We start from the raw sequence: 12,253 nt of genomic DNA, 5'->3' as shown, positions 1-12,253 counted from the left end.
TGCAGGGGAATAATAATAAAGTAGTGTCTGGCAGTGTTTCTACTCCACAGTCAGAGGAAGACATGGAAATCTTCAAGATTGAGGAGTTTTAAAAGTTTTCTGTTTGTATAGTCTAGTTTAGCTTATAAATTCTTTTTGATCTCTTTATATAAATTAAATAACTGCACTGTTTAATTTGCAGGAGAACAGATGGCTGCCATGGCGACTGTATTTCCTAGCAAACTAATACCAGTCAGTGATTTTGAGGCTTATTATTTTCAAAATCCAGTTCTATAAATGTCTGTTCTGTAAGTTCTTTTTATAGCTTTTATTTTAGAATATTTTGAAATTTTAAAATTTTAATATTTTAAGTATTTTAGTATTTCATTTTGGAGATAATCACAGATAGCACTTGCTGCTAACAGCAGTGTGTGTGTGCACTCCATATAGAGTGTGTACCTGTTTACTATGAGACTTCCTAAATCACAAAGCAGAGTAAGTTTACTGTAATGTGTTCAGTCTTCTTACTAAAGACTTTGAACTAGATTACAGAGCTAATCAGTTGAGCTTCATGGTAATGAACATCGTTGCCTTGTTCTCCTTTTTAGGCCAGATGAATTTAAGTTTGGCTGCACCTCCCTGCGGGTTCCTCCTGACCTCCTCCACCAGCTCCGTAATGACATCACCGTGTCCCCGAGCGGTATCGCCTTTGTAAAGGTTCGGCTCCCTCTGAAACTCCGACACCTTCCAGAAACGCTACCTCAGCTGTTTTCAGAACGGTCTCCATAAGTTTGTCTGGAAAAAATAATTTTTTCGGACTGAAGTTGTAGGCGTGTGTGTGTGTGTGTGTGTGTGTGTGTGTGCGTGTGTGTGTGTGTGTGCGTGTGCGTGTGCGCGTGTGTGTGTGCATGTGTGTGTTCAGTCGTCGGTGCGTAAAGGCGTCCTGCCTAGCATGCTGGAGGAGATCCTGAGCACCAGGATCATGGTGAAGCAGTCCATGAAGAGCTACAGGCAGGACAAGGCCCTGATGAGGCTGCTGGACGCCCGGCAGCTTGGACTCAAGCTCATCGCTAACGTCACCTTTGGCTACACATCAGCAAACTATTCAGGACGCATGCCCAGCGTGGAGGTGAGGCCATCAGCATCCATMCTGTTCACTGAACACCCCAATGCTCACCTCATAGGAAGATTATGTATTTCTATCTTACATGTAGAATCCTGTGAACGTATGAAGCTTCAGCTTCACAATGTTTTCCTGGTACAACCACAAACTTTATATTTAGATTTTATTAGACAGACCAACACAAAATAGGGTGTATTTCTGCTCTGGAGGGAAAAGGCTATGTGGTTTTCTGACATTTTAGCAAATAAAAATCTGATTCTCCTCAATAAAATCAAGCGTATTCAAGGATTACTTGTGTGTAATTTGATGTCAGTCTTAATGAGAACATCAGTGAACAACTGCCATCATGAAGACCAGCAGATGGGTCAGGGAGGAAGCTGAGGAGAGCAGGGTTCACTTTTATAACAACATCCCAAACATTGAACATCTCACAGACCAATCCATCATCTGAACACGGACTTCTACCTAAGCTGACAGGCTGGGCAAGGACAGCATTAATCCTCCTTGGTAACCCTGGAGGAGCTGCACAGATCTGTTCCTCAGGAGGGAGAACCTGTTGACTGGGCAGCTGTTAGAAAATCTGTTAGACTGCAGAGAACCTGAGCTGAGTTCACCTCCTGCAGGATGACAGCTCTAAACATGGAGGACTTTGTTTGAAAGTATGGTCTAGTCAAAGTCCACACTTAAAGCCAAATGATAATTGGTGGCAATGGTTGATAACTGATGTTCACAGAATACTGTGAACTTCCAGTCTAACTGAGCTTGAGATTTTCTCAAAGAAGGTGAAATATCTCAAATGTGTATCAGACAGGTTTCATGGAGGTGTGGTTTTTCTGCAGGTGGGAGACAGCATTGTCCACAAAGCCAGGGAGACCCTGGAGAGAGCCATCAAGCTGGTCAACGACACCAAGAAGTGGGGAGCCCGAGTCGTGTATGGAGACACAGACAGGTATGATTTCTCACCGTGAGTACATGTAGCCCCACCTGCAGGTCATACATCTCACACACACTCCTGATATCGACTGACTGCCCCTCACCACAGGGCCGTGGTGAGTGAGGGGAATGAAAACATGAGTTCTGGATGCACCTCAGATCCATCATGGAGTCAGTGTAGCCCACCACGGCCTCACACTGTCCGGAAAAACAGCAGGGAAGGTTGATGAGACGAGACATTTAACTAACTGACCCCGCCTTCAGGCAGAGCTGTTTTACTCTGGAAAGAGAGGAGGAGGAGAAGATTGAAAGATGATTGGTGGAGATCTCAGACTGTACGATTTTTGTTTCTTCTTCAGAGTTCCTCACTGTTTAAAGTATCTCTTTATGCTCCATCAACCGTGTTATTTTTACTTTCGTAGTTTTTGTAAGTATTACAATAAAAAGACTACTTTGCAGGTATTTTAATGAGTTTAAAGTGTAAACCTGTGACAACACAGTTAGAAACGTCTTCTTCCTGAAACGATTTAGCCCGTCTACCAGCACTGCAGAATTTCACTCATTAGGTCTTTGTTAAATGAACTTGGATTGAGAAAAATGAGAAAGTGGAGCTGCCTGCAGGTTCCCAGTGACCATACTGTGAATGTTTGTCTCTGTCACGTGTCGGCAGCATGTTTGTTCTGCTGAAAGGAGCCACCAAAGAGCAGGCCTTCAAGATCGGCCATGAGATTGCAGAGGCCGTGACCGCGACCAACCCCAAACCTGTCAAGCTCAAGTTTGAGAAGGTAAACTGGAGCTGCTTCAGAAACACGCAGACTCCGGCAGCAGCTAGTATGTCTGACGGGAACCTCACTGTGTTTCTGTGCTCCAGGTGTATTTGCCCTGCGTGCTGCAGACAAAGAAGCGCTACGTGGGCTACATGTACGAGAGCCTGGACCAAAAAGAGCCTGTGTTTGATGCCAAAGGAATAGAAACGGTGCGTCGCGACGGATGCCCCGCTGTTTCCAAGGTAACAGGAAAACCACTGTCCCCTTGCTGTCACAGTTCTTTGCACCAATCATAGCCGTGCCAGAGTCGTTCCTGCACTGGTTTCGCCTGATCTGTCTGCATGAGTCACTCAGGGGAATGTGGCAGCAGTAATGTGTCGCTTCTTTTGATGACCTGAAGACAACACACTACTGCTTCTTTACAGTATTGTATTCATATCTGCTCCTTTGTCCCAGATTCTGGAGCGTTCCATTAAGCTGCTGTTTGAGACACGGGACATCAGTCAGGTGAAGCAGTTTGTCCAACGTCAGTGTGTGAAGGTTCTGGACGGCCGGGCTAGCATGCAGGACCTGACCTTTGCCAAGGAGTACCGAGGCAGTGGCTCATACCGCCCTGGAGCCTGCGTGCCTGCCCTGGAACTCACCAGGTGTGTTTGTGTGAAACACTTAAAAACAAAACACTCATTTACACACACACACACGCTCACACACACACACACACACATTTGTGCTTTTGGGACTTATTGGGAATTATGACTTTTAGAGTGTTTATAGGGACGTATCTTTACCTTAATTTGGTGAACACAAGAAGTGTCAAAACAAAGTTTTACACATACATTGGTATTTTTTAACGATATTAAACTTTGACTTGATATACATTCAGTTAGGCATAGATAGCTTACTCCTGTAAGCTAAGTGGTCGGGACTTACTCCTGTAAACTAACTATGCCTAACTCAGGGGTGTCCAAACTTTTTGCAAAGGGGGCTGATTTGGTGTGTTAAAAATGTAGGGGGGCCAACCTTAGTGGACGTTCTTTACATAGAACAGCAATATATTTAAACAAATTTCAGCAAGCCATTCTGTGTTTCACATTTACTTTTTTATTTTAATTTCAGCGATCTTAAGCATGTCTTTTGGTTCATTTGAAACATGCATATCATATGCAATTGAATAATCACTTTTTTAACACTTCTTTCTAACGGTTAAACAGAAGTAATTGTACTCTTGAGTGCAAATTATATTTGAAACATAAAAATATATCTCACCATGGCAGTTCAATATTTATAGAATCTTTAAATAAAATAACAGAAATGAGCAGGTAATGGTCCTATCAACAAGTGCAGGGTTCATTTGACATTAGTAACTAAATGTTGATTAAATTTTTAAAAGTTTATTATTCTGGAGTGAAAACTGAAAACTTGTCTGAATTTATGACTGATTTTGAACTTAAAAAACAAAAACCGCCTCGTTTGCGCACTGACATTTCTCTGTGGGAATCTGGTCATGATTTCTTACAGCGCTGAAAAGTGTGCAGTATTGGGTTGGGTCGGCGACAGGTGTCTTTCAAACAGTTGCAGCTTGGTTCCAAAGGCTTTGATGTGTGAATATAGTTGGCTTATGACTGCGTCTGATCCTTGGAGACTGGTGTTCAGGACATTAAGGTGCTTTGTAACATCAACTAGAAACCCCAAATCAGCCAGCCACATAGGGTTACTTAGTTCTCGCATAGGTTGTCCTTTTTCAGCCAAAAACTCAACGATTTCTTGCCTGAGAGAGTAGAAGCGTGACAATGCAGAACCCCGACTGAGCCATCTCACGTCAGTGAGATAGACAACATCTCCATATTCCGCATGAATCTCGCTTAGAAACTGTTGGAACTGACGGTGGCATAGCGCTCTGGAGCGGATATAGTTAATATCCTCTCACCGGTTCCATAACATGTTCGTATTGGAGATGTTTAGCACACAGAACTTGCTGACAATGGAGTTTTAGAGCTTTACCCCCTTTTTCACTTACTTTGTTACTTATTAGTGTTGCTAATCAACTTCATTCGCCAGTCTTGGATGGTGCGCCGTCTGTAATAATCCCAGAAATTTTATTCCACGGGAGTTTCGTGTCATCCACGGCAGCACAAACAGAAGAGAATAAATCTGTTCCTCTCGTTTGGTTTTTCAGGCTCTTGAGGTCAAGTAGCTCTTCGGTAACGTTCATTTTGTTGTCCACTCCTCTCAAAAAAATAAGTAACTGAGCAGTGTCAGAGGCGTCTGTGCTTTCGTCGCAAGCTAGCAAAAAAAAAAGTTAAACTCCTTTCCTCTGACTCCCAATGGACCTTACCACAGGGGCCGCGTTTCATTGGCTAATGCCCATTTTACGTCATAGCGCAGCTACCACGTGCATGACCATCTCACAAACGCAAGCTACAGTAGTAAACACATGCTAATGTACATTGTGGACTAGCAGACCGGCAGAAAGTTTTTGTGTCAGGACTCGAAAAAGAATGGTTCTCCACTGTCAGTGGGGTATCTGCACAGGCGATGTCAGGTATCCTGATCGTGTTTGTGGAACTAAAATTCACAGATTTCCAAAATCTGAAACTGAATGCCTTGCTTGGATCAAAGCTTGTGCACGACGGCATTTGCAGCTCAACCCTCATAGGATCAATAAGAACAATAAGAGCTGGTGTAAGTATTATTGCTTTGCTTTCTTTGTGTTTAGTGAATGAAAAAAAGAAAGTCAATAATAAACACATCCATTATGAAAACCTTTTAGCCAAGTACAGCATAATGGCAGTACCGATACAACTTCTMCACCYTGAAGCCTGTCTGTTACAGTCTTACGTTAGCTGAACAGATCAATATGCAATGTGTACCGTATCTGACATACATTAAAGATTTTATTTTACCTGAAAAGGCTTTTTACTAAACTGTAATTGTGTTAGCCACGCTAATCGTGTTAGCCTCCGAGTACTGTGTATCAGGCCTAGGCACATACAAACATTTGTCAACAGAAATCACCCTCAAAACCATGAATGCCCGACTTACCCAGCCTTGCAAGAACAATAGGCGTCAGTGATCTTGTCCACAGCTATATCTATGCTGAGGGTTTGAGGATCTGCTGTGTTCCTCATCGACCGGTAGCATTTAGCTGTGACGCACACAATCTTGGAGGCATCGCGTGGCTCAAAAACCTTGATGATGTTCAAAAAAGATGACATGAACTTGTTGGTTCCCCTGTCCATTGTCGTGGCTGATATTTTTTGAAAATCCGGCAGAAATGCTACACTAATCGACTCAGAAATACTCTGCAGTCAGTCGAAATGAAATTACACAATTACACATTCAGTCACGTGAGACTTTCGAGGGGCGTTTCTGGACGGAGCTTGGTAAGGTCCATTGTCTTGATGTCTGATGACACGTCTTCAACCCTGGGTGCCACAGTGTTACATGCCAAGCAGACTTTGGCAAACTCTTGCTGCTTCTCAGGACAGAGTTTCTTCACCATAGTCATCACGCAGTCTTTGATAAATACACCCTCGGTGAAAGGTTTGCAATGCTTTGCTATCAGCGCGGCTACCTCATAACTAGCCTTTGTAGCTTCTCATTTGACTCTCGGGCTCTTGCAAAATATTGCTGCTGTGAGATTAAACTAGCTTCAAGTTGCTTCCGTTTTCTAGCTGCACTCCTTCCCTGTGATCTTGTCGTATATGTCAGCATGTCTCGTTTGGTAATGTCGCTTCACATTGAACTCTTTAAAAACAGCCACAGTCTCTTTACAAATGAGGCAGACACAGTTGTTGCGTATTTCAGTGAAGAAATAGTCTAATTTCCACCCATCCTTGAACCGTCGGCCCTCGCAGTCAACTTTCCTTTTTTTTGGTTGATAGTCGCCATTTTAGAAAATTGAGGTGAAAGAGTCACACGGGCTGCTGCCCTCTAGTGGGTAATTGAGGAACAGCATTTAGTGTGTAAGCTACGCCATATGCAGGTAACAGTACTGCTGCCCGATATATTAATTCTGCGTGCGGGCCAGACGTTATTAATTTTATGACAGAGGCTGCGGGCCGGATGAAATTTGACCACGGGCCGCAGGCATGTCCAAAGTCCCCGGGCCAGACTTTGGACATGCCTGCCCTAACTGAACGATGCACACTGAAATCCCAGCTGGTTGTACAGAAATGAGCAGCATGAACCTGCTTATTCTTTTTTTTTTTCCCCACAGTGCTTACTGTCTTCCTGCAGCAGCCTGGTTTATAGTTACTTGCATCTGTTGCTAGGCAACCCAGCTCTTATTGGGGTGGGAGGAAAGAAAAAGAATTTGGTGTCAGATGGTAGAAAATATGCCATTCCTAAAGACTAGGAGAGTTCATTTAGTTTCTAAGTGCAGTGAGGCAGCAGAGTCACAGCAGACGGCCCAACCCATCAGGTTCTGGTGTTCTGTGGGTTCTCAGGCGGATGATGGCGTACGACCGGCGCCTAGAGCCTCGCGTGGGCGAGAGAGTCCCCTATGTGATCGTGTATGGGATGCCCGGCGTGCCCCTCATCCAGCTAGTGCGCCGGCCCATGGAGGTGCTGCTGGACCCCAGCCTGCGCATCAACACCACCTACTACATCACCAAACAGATCCTGCCGCCACTGGGCCGCTTGTTCCAGCTCATCGGAGTGGACGTGTTCGGATGGTACCAGGAGCTCCCCAGAGTGAGTGGTCGGGACTCATTTTACAGTTTTAACTCGCATGGAAACTTCCACAATAAGAAGAGAACCTTATTGAAAGAAAAGGTTCTCATCTTATTGTGAAAAAAACCTTAAATAAAACCCAGCCACCATTGTTGTTTTTAACTTTTATATTCTGTATATATACAGAATATAAAAGTTTTATATTTTATATATACCTTTTCTGGTTCCTCTTGAGAATCAGGTTCATTAATAAAATGCTGTTTGAAGTCGGTGTTTTTTGACAGAGCACTGCTGCCATCTGCTGGTCAACATCCAGACTGACCAGAGAGAGCAATCTTGGTTTTGTAGGGAAAGATTTTGCCCWGTGTTACTGGGATGAAGCTCAGTCCAGTTGGCTGTGTCAAACTTGAAGCTGTTGGAAGTTAAAAGCAGAGGATGTTCAGTGTTGTTTAGAGCTGTTTCTGTCTGTCGTCCCTCATCAGATCCAGAAAGCGTCCTGCTCCTCTGTGGTGGTGGGCGAGGAGCCCGCTGGGAGGAAGGGAACCATTTCTCAGTATTTCACCACGCTTCACTGCCCTGTGTGTGACGAGCTGACCCAGCTAGGGGTGTGCGCACGGTGCAGAGCCGACCCCCAGCGGGTGGCTGTGACCCTGTACCAGGACATGAGGCAGTGGGAGAGCCAGCAGGAGCAGCTGCTCAAGGTGAGTCCACCTTTAGGATATGTCTGCTATTTATGCACCCGGGTCTGCTGGAAGTACAAAGATACTAACATGAATATGAAACGGGACAAATACTGATTAGGAAATATTTATTGTTTAGAAAATCGCAGATGGTGCAATTATTGGTACCCACAACAACTCTTAAAATCATTTTGGATTTATTCTTAAGTCGAAGAGAGATTAGGGTCAGGGGTTTCCTACTCAAATCCTCGAGAGCCACTGTCTAAAAGTGGCTCATGTAGTTCATGTACATAATTCATCAAATGCCTGAATTTTGTATTGAAAAGCTGCAGGACAGTGGCTCTCAGAGAATCCATGATTTTGTTTCTCTGCGGTGTAAATATGAACTTATAGAGGCCTTTTCCTTTTAGGCCAGCCAACAGGACCGTAGGGCTGGGCAAAATAGCTTAAAAGGTTTTCTTAGCATAAACAATTGAAGGCACCACCGTTAACAAGCTATTCTCTGAGGCAGGGATCTTCAAATCCAGACCTCACAATCTGGTTTCCTGCAACTTTTAGACATGTTTCTTGTCCAACACACCCACCTGAATGCAGTCAAATTCTGCTGATGACTCAGGTGTGTTGAAGTAGAAACACGTCTAAAAGTTGCAGAACACTGGAGTTTTTGTTTAGTTTTTCATCTAGATGTCAATCAGTGAAATGACCCTTATTGATGAATCTGACATTGTAGCATTTTTTTATGAATTGTGGAATCTACAAATCAAACCTCAATTCTTTTAAGCTCAGTAAATGTCTTGTATCTAAATGTTTGTAAAATTAGTTTTTAAAACCTTCAGAAAACATTGAAATGTAAGCCTGGAAAAGTGGGATTTAGGAGTGAAACATCAGTAGGAACCCTCTGTACTAAATGACAAAGGGAGTTATAGAGGGCCAGCAGAGGAACAGTTTTGGATTTTTCTTTCCTCACTGAATAAATGTTGTCAAAATAAAGGTGGGGTTTTATTTTGTTACATTCTTACTGTAATGAAAATTGAATTTTTAAAGTATGCACACATCTTTACCAGAGGAGCCAATAATTGTATGAACAATAGTTACCTCACAGCTTAGCCAAACATATTTTAGGCAGTTACCTACAATCTTTTAGATATAAACTGGTCAGTGTTCCATTTTATTAGAGAACTCTGTGTGGGAACATACTGATTGTTATATCACAGGTAATAAGTTGGTCTTGTTACTGATGAGCGTGTGTGTTTAGATCTGCAGGAACTGCAGCAGTTGTGCTGAGCGACAGGTTTCCTGTGTGTCCCTGGACTGTCCCGTCCTCTACAAGCTGTCCCGAGTCAACAGGCAGATCTCCAAGGCCCCATACCTCCGACAGCTGCTGGAGCAGTTCTGATTGGCTGCTGAACATTTTGGAAACCCCACTGATTTGGTGCTACCCGCTGACGCTTTATTGAACAGTGCTTTGATTATTTTTTTTTATTCATTCTTGTAACACTAACTTATTCCAGTTAGTCAGTCATGCTCGTTTACGGTAACCTCCATAAGCTGCTGAGTGAAGCTCGTGTCTGCTGGGATGATTGACTGCAGCAGTTTGACATCAACCACGGGCTAACTTCACTTCATCCTTACAGACTGTGGTACCTAAAGTTTTCCTGTGCAGATCTTTCTACTGTCTCACTGGATTAACCTGAAAACTGAAACTCCAGCCATGAATTCAAATCCTGCCATGTTTCCTCTATCAACTTCACAGTGCAAGAACTGGAAACACATTTATCAATCTGGGACTGTTGCAATACTGTATTATAATTTGTCATGAAAAGTTTATCATTTTTGTGCATATACGGTTTTATGTCCAGCTTTCCGTACAGCCGCACACAGGATCTGTTTGTAAAAATGTAAAAACTGAAGATATTGAAGGTGTTTCTGATTGTTTTTAATTGATATTGCTGTGGGTGGAGGTTTGAGATTGATATAATAAACTCAGTATTCATAAACCACCTTGTTCAATAATTCAAATGTAACCCTCAAAGTGGCTCACAGTGATAAACCTCAATACACTGCATCACAAAAACAAAACCCTTCATRTAAGTGCAACAAAATGTACTTTAAACATAAGTCTGGCAGCTGATTGGCTGGATGATCAGGGGTGTGTCCTCAGGAAGGCACTGAACTGTTAGCTGTTGGCGTCTCCTGTAGAGGGCACCAGCAGAGCAGGAAGTCTGTCTCTAAGCCCGTTTTAACAGCTCAAACTGTTAAAACAGTGGAGACACATGGAGGCCCAGCGTCTCCATGGAAATGCTGGGCCAGAAACGAGAACAAGCATCACTCATGTAATGCTCAGTGCAGGATCAGTAGATGGCGCTACAGCATTCAGTCTCTTTTCTGTCTGTCCAGTGAGAGCTGCAGCTTGCCTCTGGGAGAGTCTGCTACAGGGCTGTTTAATGAAGCAGAGGGGCTCGTTACAGCGCCACCACCTGGAGGAGATGACCCCTTGCTGGGGGAATTAACACTTGACGTGTCATCCATTTCGATGACCTCAGACTCTGCATCGTTCCACTGATCTGCCTCATTCTGCTCTTGCTTTTCCTTGTCATCCTTGGTGGCTCCAGAGTCCAGCAGGACCTGGCGGACCTTTCCGTTGTCGGTGTCCATCTGGCCCCCAACGCGGAGCTTCCTGCCCGTAGTGCCAGACGCCAAGGCTACCTTATACATGACGGGGAACAGGATGGAGGTGAAGACTGCAGTGATGAGGGACAGGTACATCAGCAGAGGCTGCTTGGGAAAAATCCCGATGAGGAATCCCACCAGAGCTGGGAGGACCATCTCCCCCGTGGCGGCCCCCACCACGAAGGCTGCCGCCGTGTGGCTCGTCACCGTGGTGTACTGTTCCAGCCAGGAGATCCCACTTGGGAAGGTGGTGGCCATGGAGGCCCCGTAGAGGCCGGTGCCTACCCACAGCACCGCACTGTGGTTGGTGAAAAAGCAGAGAAGAAGAGAGGAGATCATAGTGCCCAGCAGGCAGAGGACGATCATGGTGCCAGGGTACAAGCAGGCTGCAAAGAAGATGGCMACCCCCCGAGTGGCCGCAAAGGTCCCCCAGAACAGGGAGTTGAGGCCAGCTGCGTGAGCCTCAGGCATGTGGATGTAGTCCKTGGCAAATGTGAAGATGAAGGAGCCRTACGCCACCTCAGCGCCCACATAGGCAAAGAAGAAGAAGAAAAGCAGGATGACAAGAGCCAGGTGGTGTTTGGCCATCTTGGGCTTCTCTGCCGCTGCCTGCGCTTTGTCCCGGGACGCGCCACCACGAGAGTACAGGACGAAGAAGAGTAAGGAGATGAAGAGGAGGCAGGAGCCGATTACGATGTAGGCCCACATGGACTTCAGGATGCTGCTCTTGGCGTGGATGTAGCGGATCATGGAGTTAGAGACAGTTGTCGAGGTGTCGTTTGGCGGGTTGGTGGGTTTGGCCAGAGTGCTGCCGTTTCCATCATGGCCAAACAACAGCTTGGCTATGATGGGGGACGCGAAGGCCCCTGCTGCAAAGCTGAAGTGGAGGGCTTGCAGGTGAGGGCCCGACTGCTCCCCCCATGTGTTCAGGATGAGCACATTCCCACCTGAAACACAGGAGACATAAAAACATCACTGAAAATACTGAAAACAACAACAGAGATACACAATGTAATGAAATGTTAAGACTTATAAAGCACTTTTCAGAACTCTCAAAGACACTTTACAATGAAATCAATCAATCACCCATTCAAGCACACATTCACRCGTTGAAGATGGCAAACTACTGGATAGTAGCCACAACTGCCCTGGGCCAGGCTTCCATATTGCACCATCGGCCCTTCTGACCAACACCAGCAGGCAAGGTGGGTGAAGTGTCTTGCCCAAGGGCACAGCGGCAGATGGAACCCACCAGTTGTAGTCAGAACTCCTACTGCCATTAGCCCAATATATTGGCACCAACATCGGTATGAGCCAATAGTCTTTTTTTATGTTGTATCAGTCTGATGAATAAAACTGGTTATCATTTGAGGGAGGAGGTTGGTCATGGTATTTGTTTGGTCATGTGATAGTGATGCAGAAAAGAA

General features: G+C 44.8%; 2 protein-coding genes across 2 annotated transcripts in view; one reads left to right on the top strand and one right to left on the bottom strand.

The window, feature by feature from the left end:
* The window catches only part of rev3l (REV3 like, DNA directed polymerase zeta catalytic subunit), a 61,554-nt gene extending 51,401 nt beyond the window's left edge, over window positions 1-10,153 (top strand). The window contains exons 24-32 of the mRNA XM_008398541.2: window positions 588-696; window positions 902-1,108; window positions 1,942-2,051; window positions 2,706-2,820; window positions 2,907-3,044; window positions 3,259-3,449; window positions 7,251-7,497; window positions 7,959-8,177; window positions 9,412-10,153. Of these exons, the coding sequence (XP_008396763.1) occupies window positions 588-696; window positions 902-1,108; window positions 1,942-2,051; window positions 2,706-2,820; window positions 2,907-3,044; window positions 3,259-3,449; window positions 7,251-7,497; window positions 7,959-8,177; window positions 9,412-9,552 (1,477 nt within the window). The 3' untranslated portion in view covers window positions 9,553-10,153. The remainder of the gene's footprint in view (window positions 1-587; window positions 697-901; window positions 1,109-1,941; window positions 2,052-2,705; window positions 2,821-2,906; window positions 3,045-3,258; window positions 3,450-7,250; window positions 7,498-7,958; window positions 8,178-9,411) is intronic.
* Window positions 9,629-12,253, bottom strand: part of mfsd4b (major facilitator superfamily domain containing 4B) — an 8,991-nt gene continuing 6,366 nt past the window's right edge. The window contains exon 3 of the mRNA XM_017302133.1: window positions 9,629-11,792. Within this exon, the coding sequence (XP_017157622.1) occupies window positions 10,530-11,792 (1,263 nt within the window). The 3' untranslated portion in view covers window positions 9,629-10,529. The remainder of the gene's footprint in view (window positions 11,793-12,253) is intronic.

Source organism: Poecilia reticulata, linkage group LG21 (assembly GCF_000633615.1).
Source record: "Poecilia reticulata strain Guanapo linkage group LG21, Guppy_female_1.0+MT, whole genome shotgun sequence".
Taxonomy (NCBI): domain Eukaryota; kingdom Metazoa; phylum Chordata; class Actinopteri; order Cyprinodontiformes; family Poeciliidae; genus Poecilia; species Poecilia reticulata.
Note: the sequence above shows the minus strand (reverse complement) of the source record. Positions and strands in the feature narration are given on the sequence as shown.